Consider the following 14,643-nt stretch of genomic DNA (forward strand, 5'->3'; position numbering starts at 1 on the left):
TTTTAAAGATGCTTATTTAATATATATTGTTCATTTATTAACATGGAACCCAATAAGTCATTCCTCAGCAAAGCTTATTTCATAGATACATTTTTTAAGGCACATCACAGCCTTCTCAGGCTTAGAAACACTAAGGAGCGCTTCTTTAAGCACTTCTTTTGAGGGCCATTTTCAGAGGGAAATCGCTAATATAAAGCTGAAAACATTTTGACAAACATGGCAGTAAATAAACCACGGAAAGGACGCTTGTTTACTGTGTGAGAACTGACACAAGAAAGCAAAGTGTATCCTTGTTTTACCTCCGCTGGGAACATGCACATCAGGCACTCACATTTTTGGCCACTTTGTGAGTCTGTCGGAATCGCCACGAAAATGCCGTAGATACCGGTTTTGGGGTTTACAAATAAATGACACCGAGTCAGTGAATTTGCAGATACAGAATCTGCAAGTAATGAAAACAAAACTGTATGTTTGGTTTGGTTTGGTTGGTTTTGTTTGGTTTGGTTGGTTTTGTTTTGTTTTTAGAAACAGGGATTTACCCCAGAGCTCAAGTGATCCTCCCGTCTTCAGCCTCCCAAGTAGCTGGGACTACAGGCTTGTGCCACAGTGCCCAGCTAATTTCATTTTTATTTTTTTGTAGAGATGGTATCTCACTGTGTGGCCCAGACTGTTGAACTCCTGATCTCAAGCGATCGTCCCGCCCCAGCCTCCCAAAGTGCTGGGATTGCAGGCAGGCATGAGCAATTCCACTTGACCTGAGTGTATTTTTAAAAACGCATTTCCCAAGCTGTTTTAACAACATTCATTGCTGCTTTGGTTCACAAAATTAAGAGGACTAAAATGAAATAAGTAAATATAGGTTAAAAAAAAGAAGAAGAAAAAAGAAAAAAGCTATATTGGAGCTGCTACTGTGCCCCAAGGAGAAAGACTGATTCTAATGGAGAAGATTGAAGGTTTTGTGATTGACTGCATTTGTTCTTGATGTGGACAAATGAGAAGGTTCTCAGTTAAGAGAAAGGGGTTTTATGGACATGGGACCACACAGATGTGGACTCCTGGAAAACTAACATGAAACACATGGTAGGAAATGAGAGGATGCTGGGACAGCAAATGTAAGCCAGATTATGCAGATACTCCAGTGTCTTGCTTAGTCATTTATTTTATTCTTTAAACAATTAGAGAGCCATTTCTTATTTTGAGGAGCACATGAATAACTTGCATATGATGCATATTAATGTAATTTTGGAAGTAATGGAGTGACTGGAGGCTAGGAGACCAATTAAAAGATTGTTGCAGTAGCACGTACAAAAAATAAAAGTAAGAGAATAGATTGTAGAGAGTTGTTATTGATAGAATAGAAATGAAGTGGGGAGTCGTTTGCGGGAGAAGAAAGAAGTCAAAGATGACTAAAACATTTCTAGTTTGGATGAGTAGGCAAGTTGCTCAGCTGTTTGCTAATAAAGAAAGCAAAAGAAAGAGGCAAAAAGGGAGACAGTGAGATTAGGAAAGTAAAGAAAGATGCAAGGAAACATTATTTGAGCATCAACTTCCCTGAATTCAGGTAAACAAGGTGAATGGTAGAGAATGAACAAGAGAAATGGGTAACAGAACCAGTTTATATAATGTTGTACATCATTGCCCTTATAATCAATAAACATACGCCCTGGGATAAGAGAAAAGAGAAAGGCATGATTGTTCCCCAGATCCATCGTGCTTCCCATCCAGCTCCAGCAGAGGAGTAGAGGGGCATTTTATTGTTGAATGTGTATTTTTCGCTCACCATCCTAAATGCAAGCCAACAACTTCGTTTTGTGTTCAACTGAAGAAATAGTGATCTACTATAATTTGAGAGAAAAAAAATGGGTAGTATTGGATTAAATAGGTTGACCTCCAGTATATCTTTCTCTGAAAGGATTTTTAAGAGTAATTTTTCTTGGCTGGGCACGGTGGTTCATGCCTGTAATCCCAGTACTTTGGGAGGCTGAGGCGGGTGGATCACTTGAAGTCAGGAGTTCAAGACCAGCCTAACCAACATGGAGAAACCCCGTCTCTATTAAAAATATAAAAATTAACTGGGCGTGGTGATGCACACCTATAATCCCAGCTACTCTGGAGGCTGAGCCAAAAGAATTGTTTGAACCTGGGAGGCGGAGGTTGCTTTGAGCCGAGATTGCGCCATTGCTCTCCAGCCTGGGCAACAAGAGCGAAACTCCATCTCAAAAAAAGAAAACAAGGGTAATTTTTCTCTAAATGTAGCAACTCGTCTTCAGGTCCTCTGTAATACCATCTTTGAGTCTTTTAGAGAACATATTGGAGGGACAAAATATACCAAATACATTTGGGTTGTACTAAATTAAGCCATGTTAAGTGAATTTTTTTATTGTATGACTTCTAAGACCCTATAATATGCTAATGTAAATTACAATCTCTTAGAGAAAAATCGTTTATGCAGTAATTCACAAACCTTGTGAGGTAAAGTCTTTTTCAACAATAGCTCCTTAATATGAAAATTGAAAAACAATTTAAAGGTGACATTTCATTGCTATCCAAATAGTTATTTGAATAACCTGAAGTAAGTCTACACATCCTTATCATTTATTTTAGCTATGACCAAGAAATGCCATGCCCCGTGCCACCAGCAAGGATGTATTTGCAACAAGATGAATTAGAAGAGGAGGAAGATGAACGAGGCCCCACTCCGCCTGTGCGGGGAGCAGCTTCTTCTCCAGCTGCTGTGTCCTACAGCCATCAGTCCACTGCCACCCTGACTCCCTCCCCGCAGGAGGAACTCCAGCCCATGTTACAGGATTGTCCAGAGGAGACTGGCCACATGCAGCACCCGCCCGACAGAAGGTACGTTGTCACTGTAGCCTTCTTTGCGGACAAATCAGATAATTTCTCCTCCTCAGTGGAAGTTATTGAATGCTATCCCATGAAGTAATTTCCTTGTCTCAGAAGCCTTTTCTTGCAGTATCAGCCCACAGTAAACCTAGGTGATTAACATATCAAGTCATATTGTTGACCATTGCATTAGATTAATTGATCCTAGTGAACTTGCAACCATAAAATAATATGTATTAATACCCACTTATAAAACTTGCATTCATAACCACACGGAGATCATGAATATGGTTTGCTAATTCTGTAACATGCTAGTGACAGTGGGTGTTTTTGTACTTTAGTTTTCTTTTCTTTTTTTTTTTTTTGAGACGGAGTCTCGCTCTGTCACCCAGGTGGGAGTGCTGTGGCCGGATCTCAGCTCACTGCAAGCTCCGCCTCCCGAGTTCACGCCATTCTCCTGCCTCAGCCTCCCGGGTAGCTGGGACTACAGGCGCCGCCACCTCACCCGGCTAGTTTTTTGTATTTTTAGTAGAGACGGGGTTTCACCGATCTCCTGACCTTGTGATCCGCCCGTCTCGGCCCCCCAAAGTGCTGGGATTACAGACTTGAGCCACCGCGCCCGGCCTGTACTTTAGTTTTCTTTTAGCATTGGTAAGTCACTTCTTTGGTCAGCAGAAAATAGATTTTCTCTTTCTTTTGAAATTAAGTTTACATAATAATGTGTTCCCTCATAGCTGTAGTGTCACAGAAGAATGAGTTTGGCATATTCTTTTTGTGTTGACCTCAGATACCTTTATTTTGGTTTAGATATGAGTTTGGAGCTTTTTAGTCAGATTGTTGTATGTGTGTGTATGTGTGTGTGTGTGTGTGCGCTTAAACTTTTTAAACCTGTATTGAGCATCCCCAACCAATACGTTTTTGTGATATACAATAGCTTCACTTGTCATTTCTACCACATAAAAACTGTTACTGCATCATTTGAGCTCTTCTCTCGTTGATGATTTTATTTATACTGTTTTTTTTTGCCCTTGACACATTATATGTATATATTATTTTCTGTATTCCTAATATCATTTGAAATTAAGTATGTTATTTGCCTCAGAAGAGGCTCCTTTGATATTCTCGAATGAATAAGAAACTCTGATTTTTGTGGCTTGAATTTTGCTCTGTAGATTAAAACAGAATTTGGCAATGTTTATCAGCTCTTCCATTGTTAAGAGATTATTACCAGATTCAAATTACATACACTGTAAAAACAAGAAAGTAGTGAAGCTTTCTTCTATCTGGCAGTGAGGAAGTTGGATTGTCAGACATTTTAAAGGAATATTATTAACCCATGCAATGTTAGAAAATTGAGAGCAAATAAGGCACCTCTTTCCCATATTAAAGTCACAGACCATCTGTGCTACTCTTAGCCAATGAGAGACTAAAAGAGACCATTTAGTTCTGAAATGTCTAAGAATTATTTTATTTTGTTCCCTTGTATTACCTGTTTCCCTCACCATTCCTGTCTCTATTCTCAGGGTACCCAATATTTTCTTTCTGGCTAGCTCTTCTTTTGTATTCCTTATGTCCTCCTTTCCACAGAAACAGAAATCAGTTTTCCTTCATCTGTCTGGAATGTCCAGCCTCTTCCTCTTCATTCAGTTCTCCTTCTCTTCGTGGTTAACTCAGCTCGCTTCATACCTTCGTCTTCCTTGGCCTCCCTTCTGGCTCCATGCTCCCGCCCCCCGCTTCATTTTGTTTAACTCCTGCCTGCCGGATTCGCATTCGCACCTCAGCCCACTGCGTTCTGGCTTAGAGTGTTTTCCTTCAATCGGTCCATTGAAAGTAACCTCCTAATGGTCACATCTGAAAGCTTCTCAGTTATCATACCTATGCTTTCTGCCATTATGGCCATTGTATAAATTGCTGTGAGAATCAATGGATAATGTGTGTAAAGCATCTGAAGCAGGGTAAGTATTCAAAAATATTAGCGCCCTACAGCCCTCACCTTTATGCTATCGTCCCATAGCTTGGTTCAACCCTTACATTCTGGTGGTTGTCAAATTTCTTTACCCAGCCTAATTCCTTTTTCCTGAATGCCACAGTATTTCCACTTGAACTTCACCCTGTGTCCAAATCCAAATTCTTTGTCTTTGCACTTGGCTCTGCAGACTTGTCTTTTCGTTTACATTGATGGCTGTCTTGTTTAGAATTTTCAACCATTATTTATTTGACCAATGTTTTAAAATAAAATGACTGAGGGAATAGGCAAAAAGCATAAACAGTACCTTTGTCATTTTGAAATCAGCTTAGTTATCCTACTATTTAGTTTTTTCCTAGCATTCTACAAGTGAGGTTATTCATGAAGTCACTTCAATCCAAAATGGCCCTTGATTTTGCTCCTTAGTTTCCAGTCCTACAGCTGCTAGGGCAGGCCCTCCATCCCTGTCCCATGAAATCTGCCTTATCCTTAAACCCATCTCCACTTTTCTTCTCTCTGTTTTTCTGTTCATTCTCACAATATTTTTATTTGCACACAAGAAGTCTGGTAATGTTCCCCCATTCAGAGTCAAATATAGTGTTTAACCCAATAATTAAAGGTTTTCACAATCCTTTTCCTTTTATTTACTTTCCCCCCAATTTCATTACGTACACTTTTTTTCTAGTTAGTCTGTTTTAAAGTTCCTAAATTTGCCTGAAACTCATCAACATCCAGGTCTTCTACATCCTCTTTCCTGATTGGCTGGTAAGCACCTCTCATCTTTCAAAGCCCTTTTCAAATGACACGTCCTCTGCCTGCCTGGCAAAAGTCAACCCCTCTTTTCTTTACTCTTCATAAGAGTCTATTCCCATCCCTGTTACCACACTAACCAGTTTTCATGTTGCATTAGTATTTGCTGTTTGTATCTCTGTTTTCCTATTTAAATTAAAAGTTCTTTGAAGGCAGAACTCATCTCATTCATGTCATTGAGTTCTGCAGAGCTTTCTTCGGTAAAGTATTTGATGAATGGACTCGGATACTATGGACGAATTGGAGTTGACCTACTGTCTATCATTTTAGGCGAATGGATGCTTAGAACTTGAGGCAGATATATGTAATTGGGTAATACATTAACTATCTGCACTTACAATCATTTGACTATTTTCAGCCTTTCTCAAAGGTATGATTTTCAATCTGTAAGGGTATTATGGATTTTATTTCCAGGGTCATTGCTGGAAATAACACTGGGCACTAATAAAAAGTAAGTGAAAGCCCATTTTAAAAAGTGCTTTAAGTGCTTTTTTATGATTAATGTATATTCTATATGTTTACTATAGAAATTTTTGAAAATATATACAAACAAAATAAAAGTCCCAGTGATCTATGTAATCAGAAAATCACTGTGAAGACCTCAGTGAAGATCCTTTCAATCTTTCATCTCTACTTGTACTCACATTGCTTGGATTTATCATATGCCAATATTATTTCATAAACTACTCTTTTCACTGAACAGCATTTTTGCATGTTGTTAGCTTTTTGTTTAGACACTTGTGTAAAGTATGTAACTCTGTTTAACCAATTCCTTAATATTGGCCATTTTAATTGTATATACCTTTTCGATACTATATACAATGTTGTGATTTCCATCTTAAGTATTTGAATGAAGTCTCCTCTTGATCCCTTGATCTGTTCTAATGCCTGCCCCATCAGTAGATGACTTCTGATTCTTATCAGCCTGCCATTTCCCTAATGGTACACTCATAGATATAGATAGCTATTTCTCTACAAATCTCTTTCTGGAGCTTCAGACCCATATATCCAACTACTTGTTCCTGTAGATTTTTACTGCCTAAATATCATTTTGAGTGATACACATATCTCCAGCCATAAATGCACTTTCCGAGTTATGACAGCCATTTTCTTTCACCTGCATTACAGTAATGTTCTGCTAAGTGGTCTTGTTGCTTCAGCCTGGCCCCTCCTTCAATCTAATTCCTTGCTGCAGACTGTGCAGAGCCATTTTCCTAAATTGCAACACTGATCAAGTCTCTCCATTGCTTAAGATCTCTCAATGGCTTCCCATTTTTCTTAAGATAAAGGCAAGGTTCCTTAATGTAGTAATCAAAGCCCTTTGTGATCTGACCCCTGTGTGCCCTGCCATCCTTACCCATTGCCACTCCCCGAACAGTACCTGTGATGTCTTCACTCTAAGTTTCTTCTAGTTCCCGGAATAAGCACAATTCTCACTCACCTCAATATCTTTGGACATGCTCTCCCATCTTCCTGGAACACCATTTTCTCCTCTCCTTCTGGAGCTAACACCTATGTATCCTTTAGATCCAAGATTAAATGGCAGATCCTCCTCAGTGAATCTTTCCCTGATGTCCCAACTTTACGATAGGAGCCATATTTATGTGTTCCCTCACCACTCTGTATATCCTCTGTCATTGCATATTTAATTATTTGTCTCCTCCACTAGACTAAAGTCCCTTCAGACATGGATATCTGTTTCATTTAGCTGAATTCCTAACATAGTGCTCAAGTTCCTGTTTCTATTGCTGTCTAACAAACCACTCCAAAATGTAGTGACCTAAAGTAATCTAATCATTTTATTCACAAGCCCATGAGTCAGGAATTCTGAAAGGATTCAGCTGGACAATTCATCTCCAATCCATATGGCCTTGGCTGCTTGGCTGGGGATGGTAGATCTACTTCCAAGTTAGTTTCTTCACTCATATGTCTGATGTCTCAGTGCTCCTTGACCTCTGTCTCTTTCCACGTGGAATCTTATCCTCCAGATCTCACCATATAGTATGGACTTCTCATAACATGGGGTCTCAGGGTAATGGCACCTCTTTCATGGCAGCTGGCATCCAAAAAGGCATGAAGAGGAAGTTTCCAGGCCAGTTAACAACTACATTTAGAACTGATGCATAGTCTTGCTTCTGCCACATTGTATTAAAGCAATCACAGAGTCCATCCAGATTCAAGAGTGTTGAACTCATCTACCTCTCTTGGTTGGAGAGTGGCAAGTTCTCATTTCAGAGAAGCATTTGGAAGGGGAGATACTGCTATGGACATTTTGCAGAATATAGTCTGCCATGGCCAGATACATAGCTTACATTAAGTATGTTTACCTTAAAATTGAATCCTTACCTGTCATAAAGCATAAAGTATGTTTCCTAAGCTCTGTTTGCCTGTGATCTTTTTGGTATAAATCTAGCAGTCTTTAGCATGGTAGGCACACAGTAAATGTTTAAAGAATAAATACATTGATTACATTTATATTTATTGATTGGGGTACAGATAGTGTGATACATTAATAAAATTACTGAACTTAAACCATTGTAACACTGCAAGTCTAATTATAGAAATATTAAAGACCTGCATTACTATGAATATTTCAACTTTGGCATTATAGCGAACTTCTAGGGAATTCCATTTTTGTCTAAAACTGGGTAAACTAGGTGATCAACATAATAGGAATTTGTCTTCTCTTTTTTTCAAACAATTGCTTGGAAAATCATATAATTAAACTTATTCACATAATTGTTTTAAAAAGTGATTGATATGCTTAACTTTATTGCAGTATAGTAAAAGTCTCTAGAAAAGTAGAAGTTATGTTCATGTATGGAATAGATTTACTTGTTTTATTAGTACAGATAAATTGAGGTAATAGTTACTTATACAAGAAATTGAAGCTACACCATTGTAAAAACAAAATCTCGAAGGTATGCATTTTTCTCCTTTGTCTTTTGCCTGGTAAATGCTGTATGGTGAATGGTATAAACACCTACTTTGATAAATTAATGACATCATTCTGCTTTTCTCTTGAACATATTTATGAAGGCATCATTCTTGCAGGAGGCTAGAGTGTTACGATACACAGTCATTTACTTCTACATTATTTCAGAAGACACTGAAACCCCTCGGGGAGAAATCTAGAGGGTTGAGGTTCATTTGCGACAAGTCCCACTTGAGTGCAGCATCTTGAAATGGCTTTTTGTTTTCCAATAGAATGTATTACATATTTCAACTGTACATGTTTATCACGCATTCCCTGGGCTTGCCTTATTTACAGATGGTTTGAGTAAATTTTTCTGTCTTTCTTCAACATTTGTAAGGGGTGGTTGTAGTTAAAAGCCATCCCTTGTTTTACATGAAGATGTTTTTGCTCTACAGAATGTGAATTATCCAAACACAACAATGCTGGCATCCTTTCCTAGTGAAGTCGGCCTTTCTGCATCTTTCTTTATTGATGGGCAAAATAGTCCCCTTTGTGCTAAAAAGTCTTACATGTCTTTAAAAAGGAAGAAGTTGCTGGTGGTATTTTGGGTTTGTATGCTGACAAAGACTGTAAATTAACTTTTTAGTGTGGTATTTTATTGCATTCCAGATTAAACAATGGTTTTCCTCCTATGTGTATAACACTCCATATTGAAACAATTATCCATTTTAATCTCTTAAATAACTTCAGCTTTGGCACATTTTTCATATTTCTCCTAGTGCCACACACAGACACTTTAAAAACCACCCAGAAATGAAAAATAATGCATTATATTAAAGAATGCTATGTGTATATATAACAGATATATACACATAATAATATATAATTACACGTGTGTGTGTATATGCATGCCTTTTCAATGTAATATATTAGCTTTTATTTCTTGGTTTTTTAATACATCTGTATATGGCACATATCTCTCCTAGCTTATGTGTATACACACACACACACATATATAATACGTTTACACTTATATATGTGTGTGGAAGGTCATGCCCTTGGAAATAAAATTTGATTTTAAATTCTACATTTGATACATGTGATCTGTGGCAACTTTGGTAAGACCCTTAATCCCTTTGAATTTCAATATCCTACCCTGTGAAATGATCATTTAAAAAGTAACTCAAAAAGTTACTGAATTAAATGAGTAAATCTTGTAAAATATGCTTAGCTACAAAGTAAGTCCTCATTAAATGAGTTAATTGCAGTATTTTTAATAATCATTTATTTTTAATGTTTTCCATTTGTATTGAATAGATTTGTCAAAGTGTCTCAATTCATTCGGATAAAAAGCAGAAAACGTTTTTCTTCAAAAAACTCCCGTGCCACCCTAAAAGCTGTGCCATATCAAAGTTACTTTTCCCTCTCTATGCTAGAGATCTTGGAGCAGGTCCTACATGGTTTTAACTTTATTTAGATCTTGACCAGATCCTGTAGGGTTTTGTTTTGTTTGCTTGCTGTTCAAATCTAGTTCTGTTAATTTAATTTAATGTAATTATTTTTTTTGTTTTTGTTTTTCTTTTTTGAGACAGAGTCTCTCTCTGTCACTCAGGCTAGAGTGCAATGGCGTGATCTTGGCTCACTGCAACCTCTGCCTCCGGGTTCAAGTGATTCTCCTGCCTCAGCCTCCTGAGTAGCTGGGATTACAGGCGTGCATCACCACCATGCCCAACTAATTTTTATATTTTTAGTGGCGACGGGGTTTCACCATGTTGGCCAGGCTGATCTCAAACTCCTGACCTCAGATGATCCACCCACCTCGGCCTCTCAAAGTGCTGTGATTACAGGCATGAGACACCATACCCAGTCAGTTCTGTTAATTTTAAAACCTCAATTGTGCATTCCCAGACATCCTTTGCCAAATGTCCCTTTCTGTGGCTGTGGTGGCATGGAGAAAGTGAGCGTGTTATGCTTTTAAATACCTCCCTCCACCTGCCTCTGCTAGGTGCAAATTCCTAGGGCTAAGACGGGGAAGATGGAATGAGAAAAGGGCAAACTAGATGAGGATCCGGTCTTCTGCTTGGTTAACCCTGAAGACTATTCTTATCTCATCTTATTCTATGCGCATCTTAAGGGCGCTAAAGGAGAGGTGCTGACATGCACTTGCCCCACTGATGAAGGCCTCAACCCTGGGCACCATCTCTAGGCATTTGCAGTTCTTAAGTGATTTATCCATGTCTTCAGGTAAACTACCAGTTGATGGCATTCATGCTGTATCTCTCCTAGCCTCCCAAGCTGTGGAGGTCACCAGCTGACCCTAGACCCTAATCTCAGCTGCTCTCCAGTACTGGTGCTCAGTTTGGCAGCTTGTGTAGAATCTCTCCTCTTTACTTCTCAGGAGTGCAAAATTTGATGAGGTGTTTTAATGACCTTTCCATCTGAAAGTCTTCCATTATGTCATCTCTTTAACCTTACTTAGAGAGTATTAGGACTGTTGAGCAAGTCACTGACCAAGCAATCCTCCAACTAGAAATCACCATGTCTTCCTTTTGTGAAGGCACTCTTTTAATTTAAGAGTTATTCTCTCAGCATTCTTCTCCCATGGGGATGACTTCTTTCCATGAATCTTTCTTTCCACTAAAGTTAAAATACTGTGTACCTTCTCAGTCATCTATTCCCTGTGGATCATAGCACTAATGTGTTAGTAGAAGGATGGCTTTTAGCTATTGTTATTCTTCATGTCTGCAGAGTTGGTTGAAACCAATTAATTGGTAACTGTTTGCCTATATTGTGGGAGGCTACTTCATTTTGTCCTCAATGCTGGTTCTTAAACTAATTCCAGGATTTAAGAAAAAATACCTTTAAATATTTTTTTAAAAAGATAGGATGACAATAAATGCAATAGGGTTAAAAATAGTTACTAATCTTTAATGAAACTCATAGCGAATAAATCAGAGAAAAATTACTCTTGGCTTTCATAGCTTTTTTTTAATAGAATGAAATCTAAAGGAAATTATGTCATATCCGAATGTATACTTCTGTAAATCTTATGAAATTTTACTCCTTATAATGAAGATGAATGACTTCATTTGCTTGAAAAAATAGGAGAGATGATAAAAAAGAAAAAAGGGAAAGAAACAGATGTTTATGGAGCAAACTTTCAGGATGAATGTCAGTTGTCTTCAGTAATGATAAACTATGGGTAATATTTGAAATGCTTTAGGACAGATACATATGTGTATGTTTTCAAAACAAGTATTACTTTTCCTTTTTTAACTAAACGTAATCCAAATGATAAAACATAAGAAGGCTTAGAGATAACTGACTATATTTCTATCAAACTTGAATCAGAAGGTAACCCAGTCGAGCCCCTGGTTGTGAAGAGCAACTCAATATAAAATCAGACTTAAATATCCCGTGATTTTCCATTGTTTTTCTGAACATATGAGCTCAAAGGAAGTAAAGATCAAATCTGCATACTTGTGAATTTCTTGGGTAATTTGCCCTTTCATGTCTTAAATAACAAGCTGAGCCAGACCTATTTCTTCATCTTCATACAGACGGCAGCCTGTGAGTCCTCCTCCACCCCCACGGCCGATTTCCCCTCCACACACCTATGGCTACATTTCCGGACCCCTGGTCTCGGATATGGATACGGATGCACCCGAAGAGGAAGAAGACGAAGCCGACATGGAAGTAGCCAAGATGCAGACCAGAAGGCTTTTGTTACGTGGGCTTGAGCAGACACCTGCCTCCAGCATTGGGGACCTGGAGAGCTCTGTCACGGGGTCCATGATCAACGGCTGGGGCTCAGCCTCCGAGGAGGACAACATTTCCAGTGGGCGCTCCAGTGTTAGTTCTTCGGACGGCTCCTTTTTCACCGACGCTGACTTTGCCCAGGCAGTTGCAGCAGCGGCAGAGTATGCTGGTCTGAAGGTGGCACGGCGGCAGGTGCAGGATGCTGCTGGTGAGTCCTAACGCTTTTCACCAAGCTGGGAAAGAAAACTCAGTGTATGTATGTGTGTTGCTGGTTCTCTCCTGTGATCTTATGTCCTATTTGAAAACCAACTATTCTTACAGTTTGTTTTTTTTTTTAGTTTCCTAAGGAAATGACAGTCCAAGAATATGACTTCTTTGGATTATTCCCTTTTCCTTGACAAGGCTTTTAAATTATCTTTTGTTTAATTTTTATTTAATAAATCTTACATAATATGAGTGATAGGAAGCTACCTCATTTTTAGGATAGCCATAGCAAATACATATATTACACAAATCGATGTAATTTCTTTATACATACAGTCAATTAAATGAAGTTTGTTTTTTTGAATGTATACTCTAATTGTTTTGTGTAGAACGTCACCAAAATCAAATTTATTGGGAGAGTTCTCTTATCTTATTTAAATAAAAATTCGGTAGGGGAAATAGATAAATATCCAAGTGTAACACTTTGACCTTTGGAAAATGGGCTTTTTATCCTTAATCTCCGTTCTCTTCATGTCCTCTCAAATTAATTGGGAAGATATGAAGGTATATGTAATGTGCATACATTTTCAAGCATAAACGTTCCATAATTACAGTAAACATTTTAAATATAATAATTGGGATGCAAGCTAATCCAAGTGCTTTTCATATTTTTCCTTTCATTGCTGGTCACCCATTTTTAATTACCATTTATTCATCTTTATGTTACAATTTATTTTTACTTATCTCCTTCTCTTCCCAATCCTGTTTAGAAAGTAAATAGTTCAAGAAAGAAAGGAATTTAAATGTAAGACGTTTTTATCACATGATTTTCATTTCTGTAGAATTAATATATACATTCCCATACATATTTTTGTGTGTTTGTATTTTTGATAGCCAAGAAAATCTAAATAGTAGATTAAAAATGATCAGCAAGAAAGAGATACATTTCAGAGAAAGGAAAGACCGTCGCAACACATTGGTTACTGGTATTTTACCGTTTTATTTTTCTTAGTTTAATAACTACCACATTGGTAGTTTTCCATGGTCTTTTCAGATATTGGATTGGCCATTTTTTTTTATCAGGGTAGAATATATTCAGAGAAAATGTAAATCACGTTGTAAAGTCATCTCTATATTTTATTTATCAAGAATGTGTTACAGGAAAAATATCTCTCAACTTATTATTGTAGAATATATATTTATTTTGGCCAGGCCTATATTTTATGTCATTCAATCAAATATTGTTTTTTATTCCTCTAGTAGCTGCTGAATGTAATAAACTATGCAGACCTAATTATCTTTCTTAATAAATAAATAACATCTAACTTTACATATAGCTTGTATTTCCTCCTTATTTTTTAATCTTCTGTAAAAATTGGTGAAATTAAGCATCTCAAACCACTGCTTTGAGAATAGATGAGAAAATATCTCAGTTTATTAAGTGGACAAAACATGGAAATAGCATGGAAAATTCATCCGTAAACGACTTTATAGCTCAGGGTCTGTGAGCAGTGGATGGCCTTACACAATAGAATGAATAATGGGTTCAGTCTCAGCCTTAATTCTCTGTTTTCAGGGATATGTAACTTTAATTGTAATAGTCTCCATCATAGCTAGACAGAGTTTGATTTAATATTTCATTGTATTGTAATTTAGTAGCACTTCTGGTTTTCCTTGAGCTCATAATTTTAATGTACGAAACGTGCATTGGCCTCTGCTTATTGCTATGTTCTTTTCAGGGAGTGATGGTGCTTGTCATGTGACTTGAAGTTAATGTGAATGAATATCCAATCACATTACTTCTCACTTGGCTGCATTAATGTCTGTCATTGAATATGCTTCAGTTATCATCTTTAAATGTGTTGATTTCACTATATGTAGCTGCTGTTTATAGCCAAAAGACATGTTGTCTAGGTCCATTTGAAGTTACCTGTGTTGCGATAGAAAGTTCTGGATTGGTGACTGGAATTTCTAGAAACCAAAACAGTGAAAGTCAAAAATAGGACCAATAGATCTCCATGGGCATTATGGATTAAATATGTTGTAGGTTGTAATACAGCATCTATTTAATACACCATAGAATGTGGGAGTTTTGAAATATGCTGTGTCTAATTAGTAAATTCAATTCCCACTGGTACCTGGGATT

The 14,643-nt window shown here is 37.6% G+C and overlaps 1 protein-coding gene across 5 annotated transcripts in view; it reads left to right on the forward strand.

The window, feature by feature from the left end:
• The window catches only part of ROBO1 (roundabout guidance receptor 1), a 420,921-nt gene that overhangs the window by 388,448 nt on the left and 17,830 nt on the right, over nucleotides 1-14,643 (forward strand). For all 5 annotated transcript variants that reach the window (XM_033211602.1, XM_033211603.1, XM_033211606.1 and 2 more), the window contains 2 exons: nucleotides 2,605-2,853; nucleotides 12,095-12,501. In XM_033211602.1, the coding sequence (XP_033067493.1) occupies nucleotides 2,605-2,853; nucleotides 12,095-12,501 (656 nt within the window). The remainder of the gene's footprint in view (nucleotides 1-2,604; nucleotides 2,854-12,094; nucleotides 12,502-14,643) is intronic.

This window comes from Trachypithecus francoisi, unplaced genomic scaffold (genome assembly GCF_009764315.1).
Source record: "Trachypithecus francoisi isolate TF-2019V2 unplaced genomic scaffold, Tfra_2.0 Lachesis_group0, whole genome shotgun sequence".
Taxonomy (NCBI): Eukaryota; Metazoa; Chordata; class Mammalia; order Primates; family Cercopithecidae; genus Trachypithecus; species Trachypithecus francoisi.